The 12,999-nt window shown below is 37.9% G+C and overlaps 2 protein-coding genes across 2 annotated transcripts; both read left to right on the top strand.

The window, feature by feature from the left end:
- Nucleotides 1–3,278: 3,278 nt before the first annotated feature.
- Nucleotides 3,279–7,294, top strand: LOC113321625 (CBL-interacting serine/threonine-protein kinase 9-like). Its single transcript, XM_026569526.1, has 14 exons — nucleotides 3,279–4,084; nucleotides 4,163–4,225; nucleotides 4,300–4,371; nucleotides 4,475–4,582; nucleotides 4,681–4,761; nucleotides 5,209–5,262; nucleotides 5,377–5,502; nucleotides 5,591–5,680; nucleotides 5,845–5,967; nucleotides 6,111–6,218; nucleotides 6,418–6,534; nucleotides 6,648–6,704; nucleotides 6,832–6,906; nucleotides 7,018–7,294. Exons 1-14 carry the CDS (start codon nucleotides 3,860–3,862, stop codon nucleotides 7,090–7,092), a joined length of 1,374 nt encoding a protein of 457 aa, XP_026425311.1. The 5' UTR covers nucleotides 3,279–3,859; the 3' UTR covers nucleotides 7,093–7,294.
- A 132-nt stretch (nucleotides 7,295–7,426) lies between these two features.
- Nucleotides 7,427–9,157, top strand: LOC113321624 (suppressor of yeast profilin deletion-like). Its single transcript, XM_026569525.1, has one exon. The coding sequence runs from the start codon at nucleotides 7,650–7,652 to the stop codon at nucleotides 9,039–9,041; it is 1,392 nt and encodes a 463-aa protein (XP_026425310.1). The 5' UTR covers nucleotides 7,427–7,649; the 3' UTR covers nucleotides 9,042–9,157.
- The last annotated feature ends 3,842 nt before the right edge of the window (nucleotides 9,158–12,999 follow it).

Here is a 12,999-nt window from a genome sequence, read left to right as displayed (position 1 = left end):
TATTTATTTTAGTACCTAAATTACTCTCCTCATTAATTTTGGGTAATGATTAGTTAGTGTAATGATTAAGTTAAAGATAATTAGCGAGATTAAAAAATCAGATGGTTTTTTTTAAAAGAAGTAGAATTATTGAGAGAGTAAAGTTAGAAAATATGAAGAAGGAAAACATGAAAAACGATGGATTTTACCAACCACAATCGGAGGAAGAGTATTTGGGTTCAGGGTTCAAACTTAGATAATGTTGGTTGAATAACTTGAATTGCTCCAAATTTTTAAAAAATTGTAAATTTTTAGAGTAGATTTGGCTTGTTCGGTTACCTTATGTGAAGAACAGGTTACCGAACTCATCTGAAAGTGTAGTTCGGTTACTTTTTCCAAACACGCAGGTTACCGAACTCGTTCTTTAATGGAGGTTTTTAGTCGTTCGGTTAACAAACATGTTACCGAACTTTGTTTATAGGATTTACAGAGTAATGTTCGGTTGGTTCGCAAACTCTAACCCAACAACATATCTAACCGAACTCCACATGTATGCAATTAGTGAAGAGTTCGGTTTGTTAAGATTTTTTGCGAACAAACCGAACATAGTGGGACAAGTTCGGTTAAATTGAAACTCAATATAATAGGAAAAATAGCACAGTTCGGTGACATTGGATTTTTTTTTTTCTTTTTGTAATATAGGTAGAGTTCAGTTACTAGATATTTTTAGAAATTTTTGCGAACCAACCGAACAGAGTAGGCAAAGTTCGGTTAAATCATAACTCAACATAGTGGGAAGAATAAAACAGTTCAGTTACATTGGTTTTTTTTAATATTATGGGTAGAGTTCGGATACTAACTAGTTTTAGAATTTTTTGAGGACCAACCGAACACAATATATTGGTTTTCAATGAGGAGTTCGGTTAAAACTGTTTTTTGCGAAACGAAAAATTAAATTCATGATAACCGAAGTGTTCTTCGTGTTCTTGGTTTCAGAATGTTCGGTTACAAAACTAGTTTTTTTTAAAACTGTTCCTAACCGAACATGCCACTTTAACTTCCATTTAAACCATATTTTGATGATTTCTACTCAATTTTCCCAATCAAAGAACGAATTAAAAAGATTGATGGGTTTTTCAATCGAACGAGGAACGTCAAGGAAAGAGAGAAGAAGAAGAGAATAATTTTTTTTTTCAAAACTAAAAAATTTCGATTCCCCTCCTGTTTTTGTTTTTGATTAATAAATTTATTTATATTATATGCATATGATTAGATTTATATAATTATTAAGTTAGTTTTAATTTAAATTAAAGTAAAGAATAAAAGTGTATTTACCTAACTTTAGGACACCCCTTATAAGTATAGGGAGGTTGGCCTAATAAGATCATGGTCCCCAAAAAAACCATGGTCCTAAAAATATATGATGGGCCTTAAAACAACTACTGCAGTTCCCTGTTAGCAAATCCAAAACCAGAGCTTGTTGACTACGTATGTTTCACTTTTTATCTAGTGCCGTGCCGTATGTCACAAAAATACTCAAATTTATGCACTTGCGTATATAAACACCGGAAATGTCTAGAAGTTTTGCCAAGAATGCGAGTTTTTTTCTCTTTTCTTCTAATCCGTACGAATGTCATTTAAACATAGCGTACGAAAGTACAAAAACTGACGGATTACAGATGAAATCAGTCGTTCAATCAGGTGCTAAAACTGACGGATGTTGTTCGGCTTACTATGAAACTTTCATATAAGCCGAACTAGTGTCTAGCAAAAGGGTAGGAATTGAAAATTATTAGTTCGGCGCATGCAGTAAACAAATTCAGTGAGCCGAACCGTTTATCAATTGGTAGATTTGGCTCATAGATGTGAGCCGAACCTCAACCTGTTTCGCCGAACCATGATCCAAAAAATCATCTAAACAACCTTTATAATTCTGAAAATTATCTTAATCACTAAACAAAATATTTAATCACTAATCAATATTACTAACACTAATACGAAAAGGGCAGATTTGCCAATAAAAAAAATTTGAGTTAAGGTATTATCTGATTTTGCTATTTCACAATTTTTTTTGTCTTTATTCAATATGCCTAAAAAGATTTTGGTATGCCAAAATGAAGGTTCCAAATTAAAGAGTTTAGTATGAAGACAGCCCCGACATTAGTCGTACTAATCACTAAATTATTTACTTGTAAGACTCGATAATAGGAGTAATAATTAGCCTGCATAAGTGGACATTACTACATTATTTATTCATTTTGGCTGAACCTGTAGAGAAAGAAATGTTTGTTTGTTTTGTGATAAGGGGTATCTATCTATATATAAAGTGTGAACCAATTGAACCAGAAATTAAACCAACTGTATCTCCAACTCCGGAAATGAGGATAAGAAAGTAAGGATAAATGTGTATTTACCTAACTTTAGGACACCTCTTATAAGTATAGGGAGGTTGGCCTAATAAGATCATGGTCCCCAAAAAAACCATGGTCCCTGAGAAATGGTAGTTCTAAAAATATATGATGGGCCTTAAAACAACTACTGCAATTCCCTGTTAGCAAATCCAAAACCAGAGCTTGTTGACTACGTATGTTTCACTTTTTATCTAGTGCCGTGCCGTATGTCACAAAAATACTCAAATTTATGCACTTGCGTATATAAACACCGGAAATGTCTAGAAGTTTTGCCAAGAATGCGAGTTTTTTTCTCTTTTCTTCTAATCCGTACGAATGTCATTTAAACATAGCGTACGAAAGTACAAAAACTGATGGATTACAGATGAAATCAGTCGTTCAATCAGGTGCAAAAACCAAATCCAGAAACTTTTAATAAAAAGTTTTGCAAGCCCTTGTACGTAATTTTTTTATTGCAATCATTTTCCATGTCCGTGTGGATTCCGTAGGTTCTCTGTGACGTGTGTGCCAGTGAGAGATAGCAAGGAAACTGCGAAGAAGGCTTCATCTCATCTTAGGTATAGTGACCTAACTCATCTCACAAAAACAAAAACATGGAAGTTAAGTTAATAATAGGAGGAGGATATATCCACATCCAACCAACCAACCAACATTATCATCATTTTGTGATCACATGTGGTGGCTATTCGTTTGGCCTCGCGGTTCTCTGAACCAAATTTACTACAAGGATAGAGATACTATTATTGGACCCAAGTTTGACTTGAATACTCCTACTAACTTGCTCTGTGGCTCATGTTTCACGCCCTTCATACTCATCACAAACGTCTATTTCTCCTCCATTTATTTCTTAAGAGGTGTTAATCTCATCACAAGAAGAATTTGGGTGGTGCATTTTTGTTTTGCCTTGTCGATCGATCATAAACAAATTAAAACGTTTCCAGGCGGGTTGAATATTCGGATATACTCAAAACTAGCTTCTTCATTTGTTAGACTGTAAATCAGCTTTTGGTTCAATATTTTCACCTCTGTAATTGGTGGCGGAACTAATATTTACAGCGGTGGATCTGTAGTTTTTAGGCACCAACTCAATCAAGGGGAAGACATCATCATCGCACAGCCTCAGAATGTGTTGCATTATTGAGAAAATAATTCATGTCTAAATAAATGCCAGTCACACACGTACAGAAGCCATCCCATCTTCTCTTTGAATTGAATTCAATCAAAAAGATAAATACGAATATTTTTAAAGTTATTGTATTACCGTGGGGTCCTGTCAGAGTATGCTCTAACTGAACCGGGTCCCAAAAATATCCTTCCCATTCTGGTGATGAGATTCATTACAAGTAGGTACTTCATTTCGAAGCATTAGCAGACACAGAAATTCCACTTTCTTTTGTTTCTCAGAAGAAGAAGAAGAAGAAGAGGAATATCATCAAATATACTCGTTCATACATACATACATACAGATAATGAGTAGCAGGGGTAGTAGTAGTCACAGGAGTAGGAGAGTTTCACCTGCAGCTGCTGTAACAGCCAGAACTAAAACAAGGATCGGGAAATACGAGATGGGGAAAACGTTGGGAGAAGGAAGCTTTGCGAAGGTCAAGTATGCTAAGAATCTCGAGACTGGCGACAGCGTTGCCATTAAAGTCCTTCACAAGGATCAAGTTCTCCGCCATAAGATGGTCGAACAGGTATATGCATATTTGATCATTTCTCTTTATTGGTATCAAATCTTGCAAAATTATAACATTATTCTACTTTGTTGGCAGATAAAAAGAGAAATTTCAACTATGAAGTTGATTAAGCATCCCAATGTCGTCCAGCTTCACGAGGTACATATATACATGATGAAATTGCAGTCATTTGTTAGATTAGATTACTGAGTGGATGTAGTGTATGTGTTCAGGTCATGGCAAGCAAGACTAAAATATATATAGTGCTGGAATTCGTTAACGGAGGCGAGTTGTTTGACAAAATAGTAAGTTCATCCATCTACCCTTACTAGCTATGCATTTGTCTTATGGTTAGTACTGGTATGTTTGCTTTAAATAGCCAGCTAATCCCCATTTCAATTTCTTAAGGTCCATCATGGGAGGCTTAAGGAGGATGAGGCTAGGAGATATTTCCACCAGCTCATCAATGCCGTGGACTACTGCCACAGTAGAGGCGTCTACCACCGAGACTTGAAGGTTCTTCCCATCTGTTTCAATATTTATTATAGTCTCCTACCATTTTTATTCCTCCTGCTCTATGTTGATAATGTATATTTTCCGTAATATTTGTGCAGCCTGAAAATTTGCTTCTGGATTCATACGGAACTTTGAAAGTTTCAGATTTTGGATTAAGTGCATTCTCACCTCAATCGAAAGTAAGTAGCACGTCTTCACTGCAAATACAATTGATAGAAATTATACAATGTTAGTGTTTCTACGATGTCAATCTCATATCAGAACAAACTGGGAAGTAGTCAAATCGTACTGTCTAGCTAGTCAGGGAACCTAATGAGGATCTGTATCATAAAATTTGGAATGCCTTGCATGAGGGCTTCAGTCATATTGGTTAACTTGCAAAGGATAGCCAGACTGCTTTTCTTTGGTTATGATTTCTGTGGATTGTGGTACAAGTGTCTGGAATTGACATCATTATGTCCTCGTTCTTTCGGTGTGTAAATGTTGTGCTTTATCTGTGGGTTGTTGTGCTTGTAGTTTTATCGTAATAGGCTGCTGGGAGCTTCATATTCATGGTTACTTCTGCTTGGAGACTTTAAGAATCTCATTGCCAGGAAAGAACCTGACTAACAGTTTGATTGTTGTAGGGTGATGGGCTCCTTCATACGGCATGTGGAACCCCAAATTATGTTGCTCCTGAGGTATTGTTTCTGCATATGCTTCATTTAAAGAAAAATGATTTTTCTTTTGCGTCTTGTACACATGCCATTACCTAGAGACTCATCATATCTCTTTGGCTCAATGCTTACTCTCAGGTTCTCAATGATAAAGGTTATGACGGCGCAACAGCTGATATATGGTCTTGCGGGGTTATCCTTTTTGTACTTATGGCTGGTTACTTGCCGTTCGAAGAGTCTAATCTTGGAGTTTTGTATGAGAAGGTAAGTATTTCAATATGATACCTTCACATTCCGCATCTGAGAACCTAAAATCAGACACTAATGGAGACAGAATTTACTCAAACTGCAGATATTCCGTGCTGAATTCATATTCCCTTCATGGCTCTCCTCCGATGCTAAGAAATTGATTAAGCGTATTCTCGATCCAAAACCTGAAACCGTGAGTCCACAAAACCAACAATTATGTTTTTACTTTACCCACTTTCTTCTAGAATTTTGACTGTGCCGAAAAAGGAAATCGAAAATGGTGAATTTTTTTAGCTAGTATGGTATTACTCGGTCCAGTATTCTCTTTTGTGTCAAGTGTTAATTATGTGATTTCAGAGGATAACCATTCCAGAAATTCTGAAAAATGAATGGTTTAAGAAGGGATACAAGCCACCAAGCTTTGAACATGAAGAAGACGTCAGCCTGGAGGATGTCAATGCTGTTTTTAATGACGCAGCGGTAAGACATTGCACCTCCTTCTGCTTAGTGTCAAGTTTTTACACCTAAAGCCTACCAATCTTGCACCACAACCCTTAGAAATGAGTTACTAGGAGGTCTGCACAGCAAATGTTTATTGAGGTTCTTTATTCCTTTTTATGCAGGATTTTCTTGTAACTGAAAAGAAAGAAAAGCCCGTTTCAATGAATGCATTTGAGCTTATTTCAAGGTCTCAGAGCTTCAACCTTGAAAATTTGTTCGAGAAACAAGCGGTATGTTTCTTTCAAGTGATCATTCTTGTAATTACCAGGGTCTAATGTTCATCAACTTGTATCAAAATATTGCCGTTTGCAGCTTCAACACGGATAGCCACAATTATGTACCATTACTGCCTGTTGGTCACACCTTGGTTCAATTTTTTGTATTATTGATGCTTATGCTTATGTTCTTCGCTGGGTTTCTGAATGGCAGGGTCTTGTCAAGCGAGAAACATGTTTCACTTCACAGCGTCCTGCAAACGAAATAATGTCTAAAATTGAGGAAGCTGCTAAACCTTTAGGTTTTAATGTGCACAAACACAACTACAAGGTAAATAAATGCCTAACGTTTTACACCTTCCCTGAGTTGTAGCTTGATGATCTAAAGATGCTAGAAATGTTTATACGTTCAAACTAATGGTCTGGGATAAAAACATGTAACAGATTAAGTTACAAGGCGACAAGACAGGAAGGAAGGGCCATCTTTCGGTCGCTACAGAGGTACCTAGTGTTTTCCGAGACGCGTTTTTTTTTTCTGCTGTAAAAGTGTTAGATTCTTTATGTTGTCATGGTTTGCTAATACCTGCAAGATGAATTTAAGCAAGTTCAATTCTGCACATGAACTCAGGTATTTGAGGTGGCTCCATCTCTGCATATGGTAGAGCTTCGCAAGACCAAAGGTGACACCTTGGAGTTCCACAAGGTATGTCAGACCTTAAAATCTTTTCAGTTTTGGCAAACATCTTCACGCCGATCTTGAGTTCACTGCATTCTTTTTAGTGTTTAATAAATGCTTTGAACCGATTTGTGACAGTTCTACAAAAGCTTCTCGTCTGGCTTACAAGACATTGTCTGGACCTCTAAAGCCATCACAGAAGAGTCGAGGTGATTTTCAGATTCCTTGAAAACATTTGGATGAGATGAAACCGGCCGTCATGCTACAAGTAGTTGTGCAACAAGAAATCCAAGCCTGGGCACTTGTCTGCCTGGTCACCTGCTGTAACTCTTTTGATTGTACATGTTTGGGAGAGTTGGTAATTGTAAATTCAATGGTAGTTTGGGAGACTCATGGATGTGCGGCATGAGTCTCTCTTTTTTTTTTTTTTTTTCTGACTGAAGATCAGTCTATCGTGGGTGTCAATGACACAAGATCTAGAAATGTAACAGCATCAGAATTCCCAGGATGTTAAAATGTTTCCGAGTTTCTTAGAAACCACTTAAAGATCCAAACTTACTTTCTCAAAAACAAGGCAACATCACGTGAAACCATTTAACCCAAGAGAAGTATATTTTTAGTCTCCCAATTAACATAAACTACGACTGTCTGTCACCTCATTTATCAGCCAGATTCCTTCAGCTTCTTTTTAACGGAAAAATGTCAACTCTTTTCTCAAGGTGTTTTTAGGGGGAAGTAGTAATTACAGAGATCGATTAATGGTGAGATAGATGATGATAACTCGAGATATATCTTCTTTGTTTTGCACCATTTTCATTTCTACTTCTTTTGCTCTCTTTTATTCCATCACCACCACCAACTTTCTCTTCTCTTACATTGATACAGTAGTCACTAGCCATGCCACTTCCGTGCATTTTCACCGTGTCTTCACTCCGGCAACCACCATCAACGACGACAATACAGTAACAATCACATCATCCTCTGATCTACCTCCACCACCACCATCACAGCCGCCTCCAATGTTATCACCTCCACCACCATCACAGCCGCCTCCAATGTTATCACCTCCACCACCGCCGCCTCCAACTCTATCACTTCCATTACCGGCATCACTACCGCCTGTAACACTACCATCATTGCCTCCAACATATGTGAAATCGCTACCACCGTCACCACCAGCGTCGCCACCTCCACCAACACCTGAAGAAGAGGAAGACTTGAAACTTTTCCAACTAGCTGCAAAGGTAAACTCAACTCCTCCACCAAATGCACCACAAAAAATAGGCTTCCTGTTCCTCACAACAACACCTCTACCATTAGCACCACTCTGGGAACTCTATTTTAATCAAAACAACAACCAAACCATGAAAAACCTATTCAACATCTACATCCACGCCGATCCATCTCATCCCTACAATCCACCTTTCTCCGGTCACTTCTTCAACCGAACAATTCCTTCATCCAAACCAACCCAACGCGGCTCCCCATCTCTAATTGCATCAGCTCGCCGCTTACTCTCTGAAGCTTTACTCGACGACCCCTCCAATTCCAGATTCATTATTCTCTCTACTTCATGCATTCCGCTTCATTCTTTCAACTTCACTTACAACATGCTTTTCCAGACAAACAAGAGCTTCATCGAAATCCTCAAAGGCGAACCCAAAGAATATGTCCGGTACACTGCTCGTGGTAATGCTGATATAATGCTACCGGAAATTCCTTTAGAAGATTTCCGCATTGGATCCCAGTTTTTCATACTGAATCGTCACCACGCGAAATTAGTAGTAAATGATGAGAAACTATGGAGGAAATTCAAGCTTCCATGTGTGTTTCCGAAATATTGTTACCCAGAAGAACAGTACTTCTCGACGTTGCTGAACATGGAAGATTCGAGTTCTTGTATACCTGCAACACTTACACATGTGGACTGGTCCAAGCGTTTAGGTTCTCATCCCTGGACTTATAGGGATACCGAAATTGGAATGGAACTTATCGAATCGTTACGAAAACGGGAGCTCAGGTACGGAAATGGCGGTGTCGAAAATCAAACTGAAGCAGCTCGTGTTGATCCTAATTATTCATTTCTGTTCGCAAGAAAATTTTCAAGAAATTGTTTGAAACCGTTGCTGGATATTGCTGGTGATCTCATTTTGAAAAACTGATACTGTAAAGTGATCTTATACATGAAGTTTTTCATGTAATGAGAAATGTTGTCAACCTTTTGGGGTGTATGAAGCTGGCCAAGAGCAAATGAATAGAGTCCAATTCTATGGGATGACTACACTAAACACATCAACCTAGCATTTTAGATGTATGGATCCCAATAAAAGCAAATTACATATATTTCGAAACTGTAAGCAGAGTAGATTAATTGGATCTGGTCCAGATTACCAACACCAATTTTTCAATAGAAAATTCTATATTAAGTAAAGTACAGTAAAGAAAGGTATAAGCTCGACAGTTAGACTATTTCAGACACTGAGATAACTATTTGGAGCATATGAAATCACTTTTCTGTTTTATTTGCTTACGTAACGTAGCCGACTGAATAACATGAAAAACCAAAGAAATAAACTAGAAATTTTTTACTTACAGAACCTGTAATACGAGACATTAGGCAGGTTTCCAAGAGTGTTGAGCTCTCTCCCCAACATATGTAACCTTTTGTTGCCGACAGAAGTTCAGTTCTCTGAAACAATGGGTATACAGGAATCAGATAGCTAACTGCAAGCTTTTAACCATCTTGCACGAATGAAACCAAGGGAACATTACCCTTTTGAAGGCATCCACCACAGATTTTGAATCTGAAATGATAATAATGGGACTACTATCAAGAGAAACAGCCGATACAGTTGCACAGACCACAGGCATCACCTCAGCTGAGCATATAAAATCACATCCAAGTCCCCAACACCAACACTTGCCTATACCACAACCTTCAAAAAGAACTCCATTAAGTTTCTGTTTTTCTTCTGCAATTATTTGGCACCCATATCTGTTTAAATCCAAGTACAAAGCTACTAAAGGACTTTAGATTTACTTCAAGTGTTAAACATATGGTTAAATAACACAAACACCTGTTAATAGTGATGCCCGTTCATTTTAGGAAAGAAAACCCGAAGATCTCAAAAGTGTTGATAATTTGGTTTGGATTCCTATTCATAATGGGTGGCTATAACTTGGTATACTAAGACAGGAAATGCAGGGTAATGTATTGCAGTACCTTGCCATCAACAATTTCTCGAACACCCAAATTTGATTTTTCTCAGCAAATTGATTGCAAAAGAAAAAATCATTTAGTGCAAAGACATGAACCAAACTCACTTCCCAACCTGTAGCCATCAAGGCTTAGCCCCTAACCTCAATGCTACCTATGGTTCTTGGGAACATGCAATTGTTTGTCTAGTGCTGCACCATAAGCGTGAAGCAATAAACTAAGAGCCTTGAGATTCGAACCATAAGCCAGCACAGCGTTGAGAGACCTGGCCCACAAAACCTGAATCATATTCTACCTAGTCTGGAATTAAACTCGGAGTGATTCTAGGTTGACCAAGCAAATCAACCGAGATTTGCACCGTGAGCGGATCCAGCTGAGCGTACTCAGCATTGGGATAGGGGTGGGCAGGAGTGGGCCTCACCACCCATCTCACACGGTGCAAAATTCGGTGGCCAGCCTTGGTTCACCGAACTTTACACCGTGTGAGAGGGATGGTGGGGCCTACTCTTACCCAACCCTATTCCAATGCTAAGAACGCTCAGCTGGGCCCGTTGGATCCCCACATGGTGCGGTCAACCTAGAATCACTCGTTAAGCTTTTCACTAGACATCAAAAGTCAAAACACCTAGCATTTTACCACGAAGATGCTTATATCCTGAGCCTAGCACAATAACTTGGTGGGAGGGACTTTACCTAACACCAGAAACCAAAGCTACTCTACAACCTCTGGCCCTCAATGCTTACCCTTAGCCCTCAGCTCAAAGCTCACATCCCACTGCTGAGCCTATGGTTCTTGGGCACATGCAGTTTTATATCCAGTTCTGGAAGTGCTGAGCAATAAGTTGCGAACCCTGAACCATAAACAATATCGCGTTGAGAGTCTTGGCTCACCTAAGTCAACCCTTAGTAGCCAGAAACGTGAAAGGGCATCACGAATCTCCTTAAAATTCGCGAATTTGCTTTCCCAAATGAAATTCGTATCAGGAACGCGATCCTAACATGCAAAAAACACGCTCCCAACTTGTCAGAAACATGTGATTTCAAGTTCCAGCCAATCCCAACATAAACTCAACAGAATATGTATCTAGATTCTAGACCCGAACATTTTGGGTTTACAAAGTCAATTAGTCGGCAATAACTGACATGAATCAAACAAACAAAGTCAACCATGGGATCAGAAACTCAAAATCCATGTCTGCCCCTAAACGTTACATCAACACCAACTGACATCAATATGGATGCTAATCTATCTATACACCAAAGGATCAATGTAAGATGAGAATTTCTTTGAAAAAAATAGTTTTATTAATTGTTGTTGCCGTGATTGATGTTTCCACTATAAACTTAATCCCGACCTAAGTCAACCCTTAGTAGCCAGAAACGTGAAAGGGCATCACGAATCTCCTTAAAATTCGCGAATTTGCGTTCCCAAATGAAATTCGTATCAGGAACGCGATCCTAACATGCAAAAAACGCGCTCCCAACTTGTCAGAAACGTGTGATTTCAAGTTCCAGCCAATCCCAACATAAACTCAACAGAATATGTATCTAGATTCTAGACCCGAACATTTTGGGTTTACAAAGTCAATTAGTCGGCAATAACTGACATGAATCAAACAAACAAAGTCAACCATGGGATCAGAAACTCAAAATCCATGTCTGCCCCTAAACGTTACATCAACACCAACTGACATCAATTTGGATGCTAATCTATCTATACACCAAAGGATCAATGTAAGATGAGAATTTCTTTGAAAAAAATAGTTTTATTAATTGTTGTTGCCGTGATTGATGTTTCCACTATAAACTTAATCCCGACATAAACTTAACTCCAACATGAAGTTAATTCCCACCGATTTTCAATATTTAGTTTCTTGTAATCAGATAAGAAATTTGATTTCTTTGTTATAACTTCAGATCTTACTCTATATAAGGCCGTTACTCATACTTCCATAGTTCCACCAAACAAATTCTTTCTCTTCTTTTTCTTTTATTCTACCATGGATACATCTTCAAACTGTGTGATAAATATAGAAGAGGATGATTGTGACCAAGGACAAAGTCGAGTTCGTTCGTAACAAACACAAGAGGCCAAAAAAAAGTCAATGACTGAGAAATATTCTCGCACATAATTAACATTTTCTAAATATTTAAGGTTTTATGTCTTATTTCTTGGTTACAAAATTGGAAAATTAGTAATATAACTAAGATTTCTAAAAAATTGTAATTTACGTTCCCAACTCGTTCCCCGAATTTCATTTTTTGAAAATTTTACGATTCGCATTCCCGTCCCCGTTCCCGCTCCTGGCTACTAAGAGTCAACCCCATACTCTAAGAGGACTTAACTATTTACCAGACATTAAAACACCTAAAAAGTAAAACTAAGCAATAAGCTGGAATAAACTTGGTGGACCAGCACTTATCCCCTCACCTAACTCCACAGAAAAAACCCATTGTCTAACTCGGAACCCTCAGCTCAATGCTCAGATCCCACTGCCGAGCTTATGGTTCTTGGACACTCACATTCGTATGTCTACTGCTAAACTATGTGTCCAACAATGAGTTGTGAACATTGACATTTGAGCTGAAACTAAATAGCATAGACAATTTTGACCAAATATGCACTATACTCAAAGATAGTAGACTAAGTACACTATTTACTACCATGGAGAACCATACAAGACATGGTACACATCCACATAAACTACCCACCACAAGTAATACGTCCAGCGATAATCTTAGTAACCAAAAGTTATACCTAACCAGGTAATATTACTAACTGATTGTTATGTTCTAACCATCCCTAAAAACATTACTGTTTATTATACTAGACACAATCAAACATCGATATCTAAATAGTAAAAATGTGTTCACTAGTAAAATGATCTATTGATTTCACTATA

This window comes from Papaver somniferum, chromosome 11 (genome assembly GCF_003573695.1).
Source record: "Papaver somniferum cultivar HN1 chromosome 11, ASM357369v1, whole genome shotgun sequence".
Lineage (NCBI taxonomy): Eukaryota > Viridiplantae > Streptophyta > Magnoliopsida > Ranunculales > Papaveraceae > Papaver > Papaver somniferum.
The sequence above is the reverse complement of the archived record's forward strand: the minus strand, read 5'-3'. Positions and strand labels throughout refer to the sequence as shown.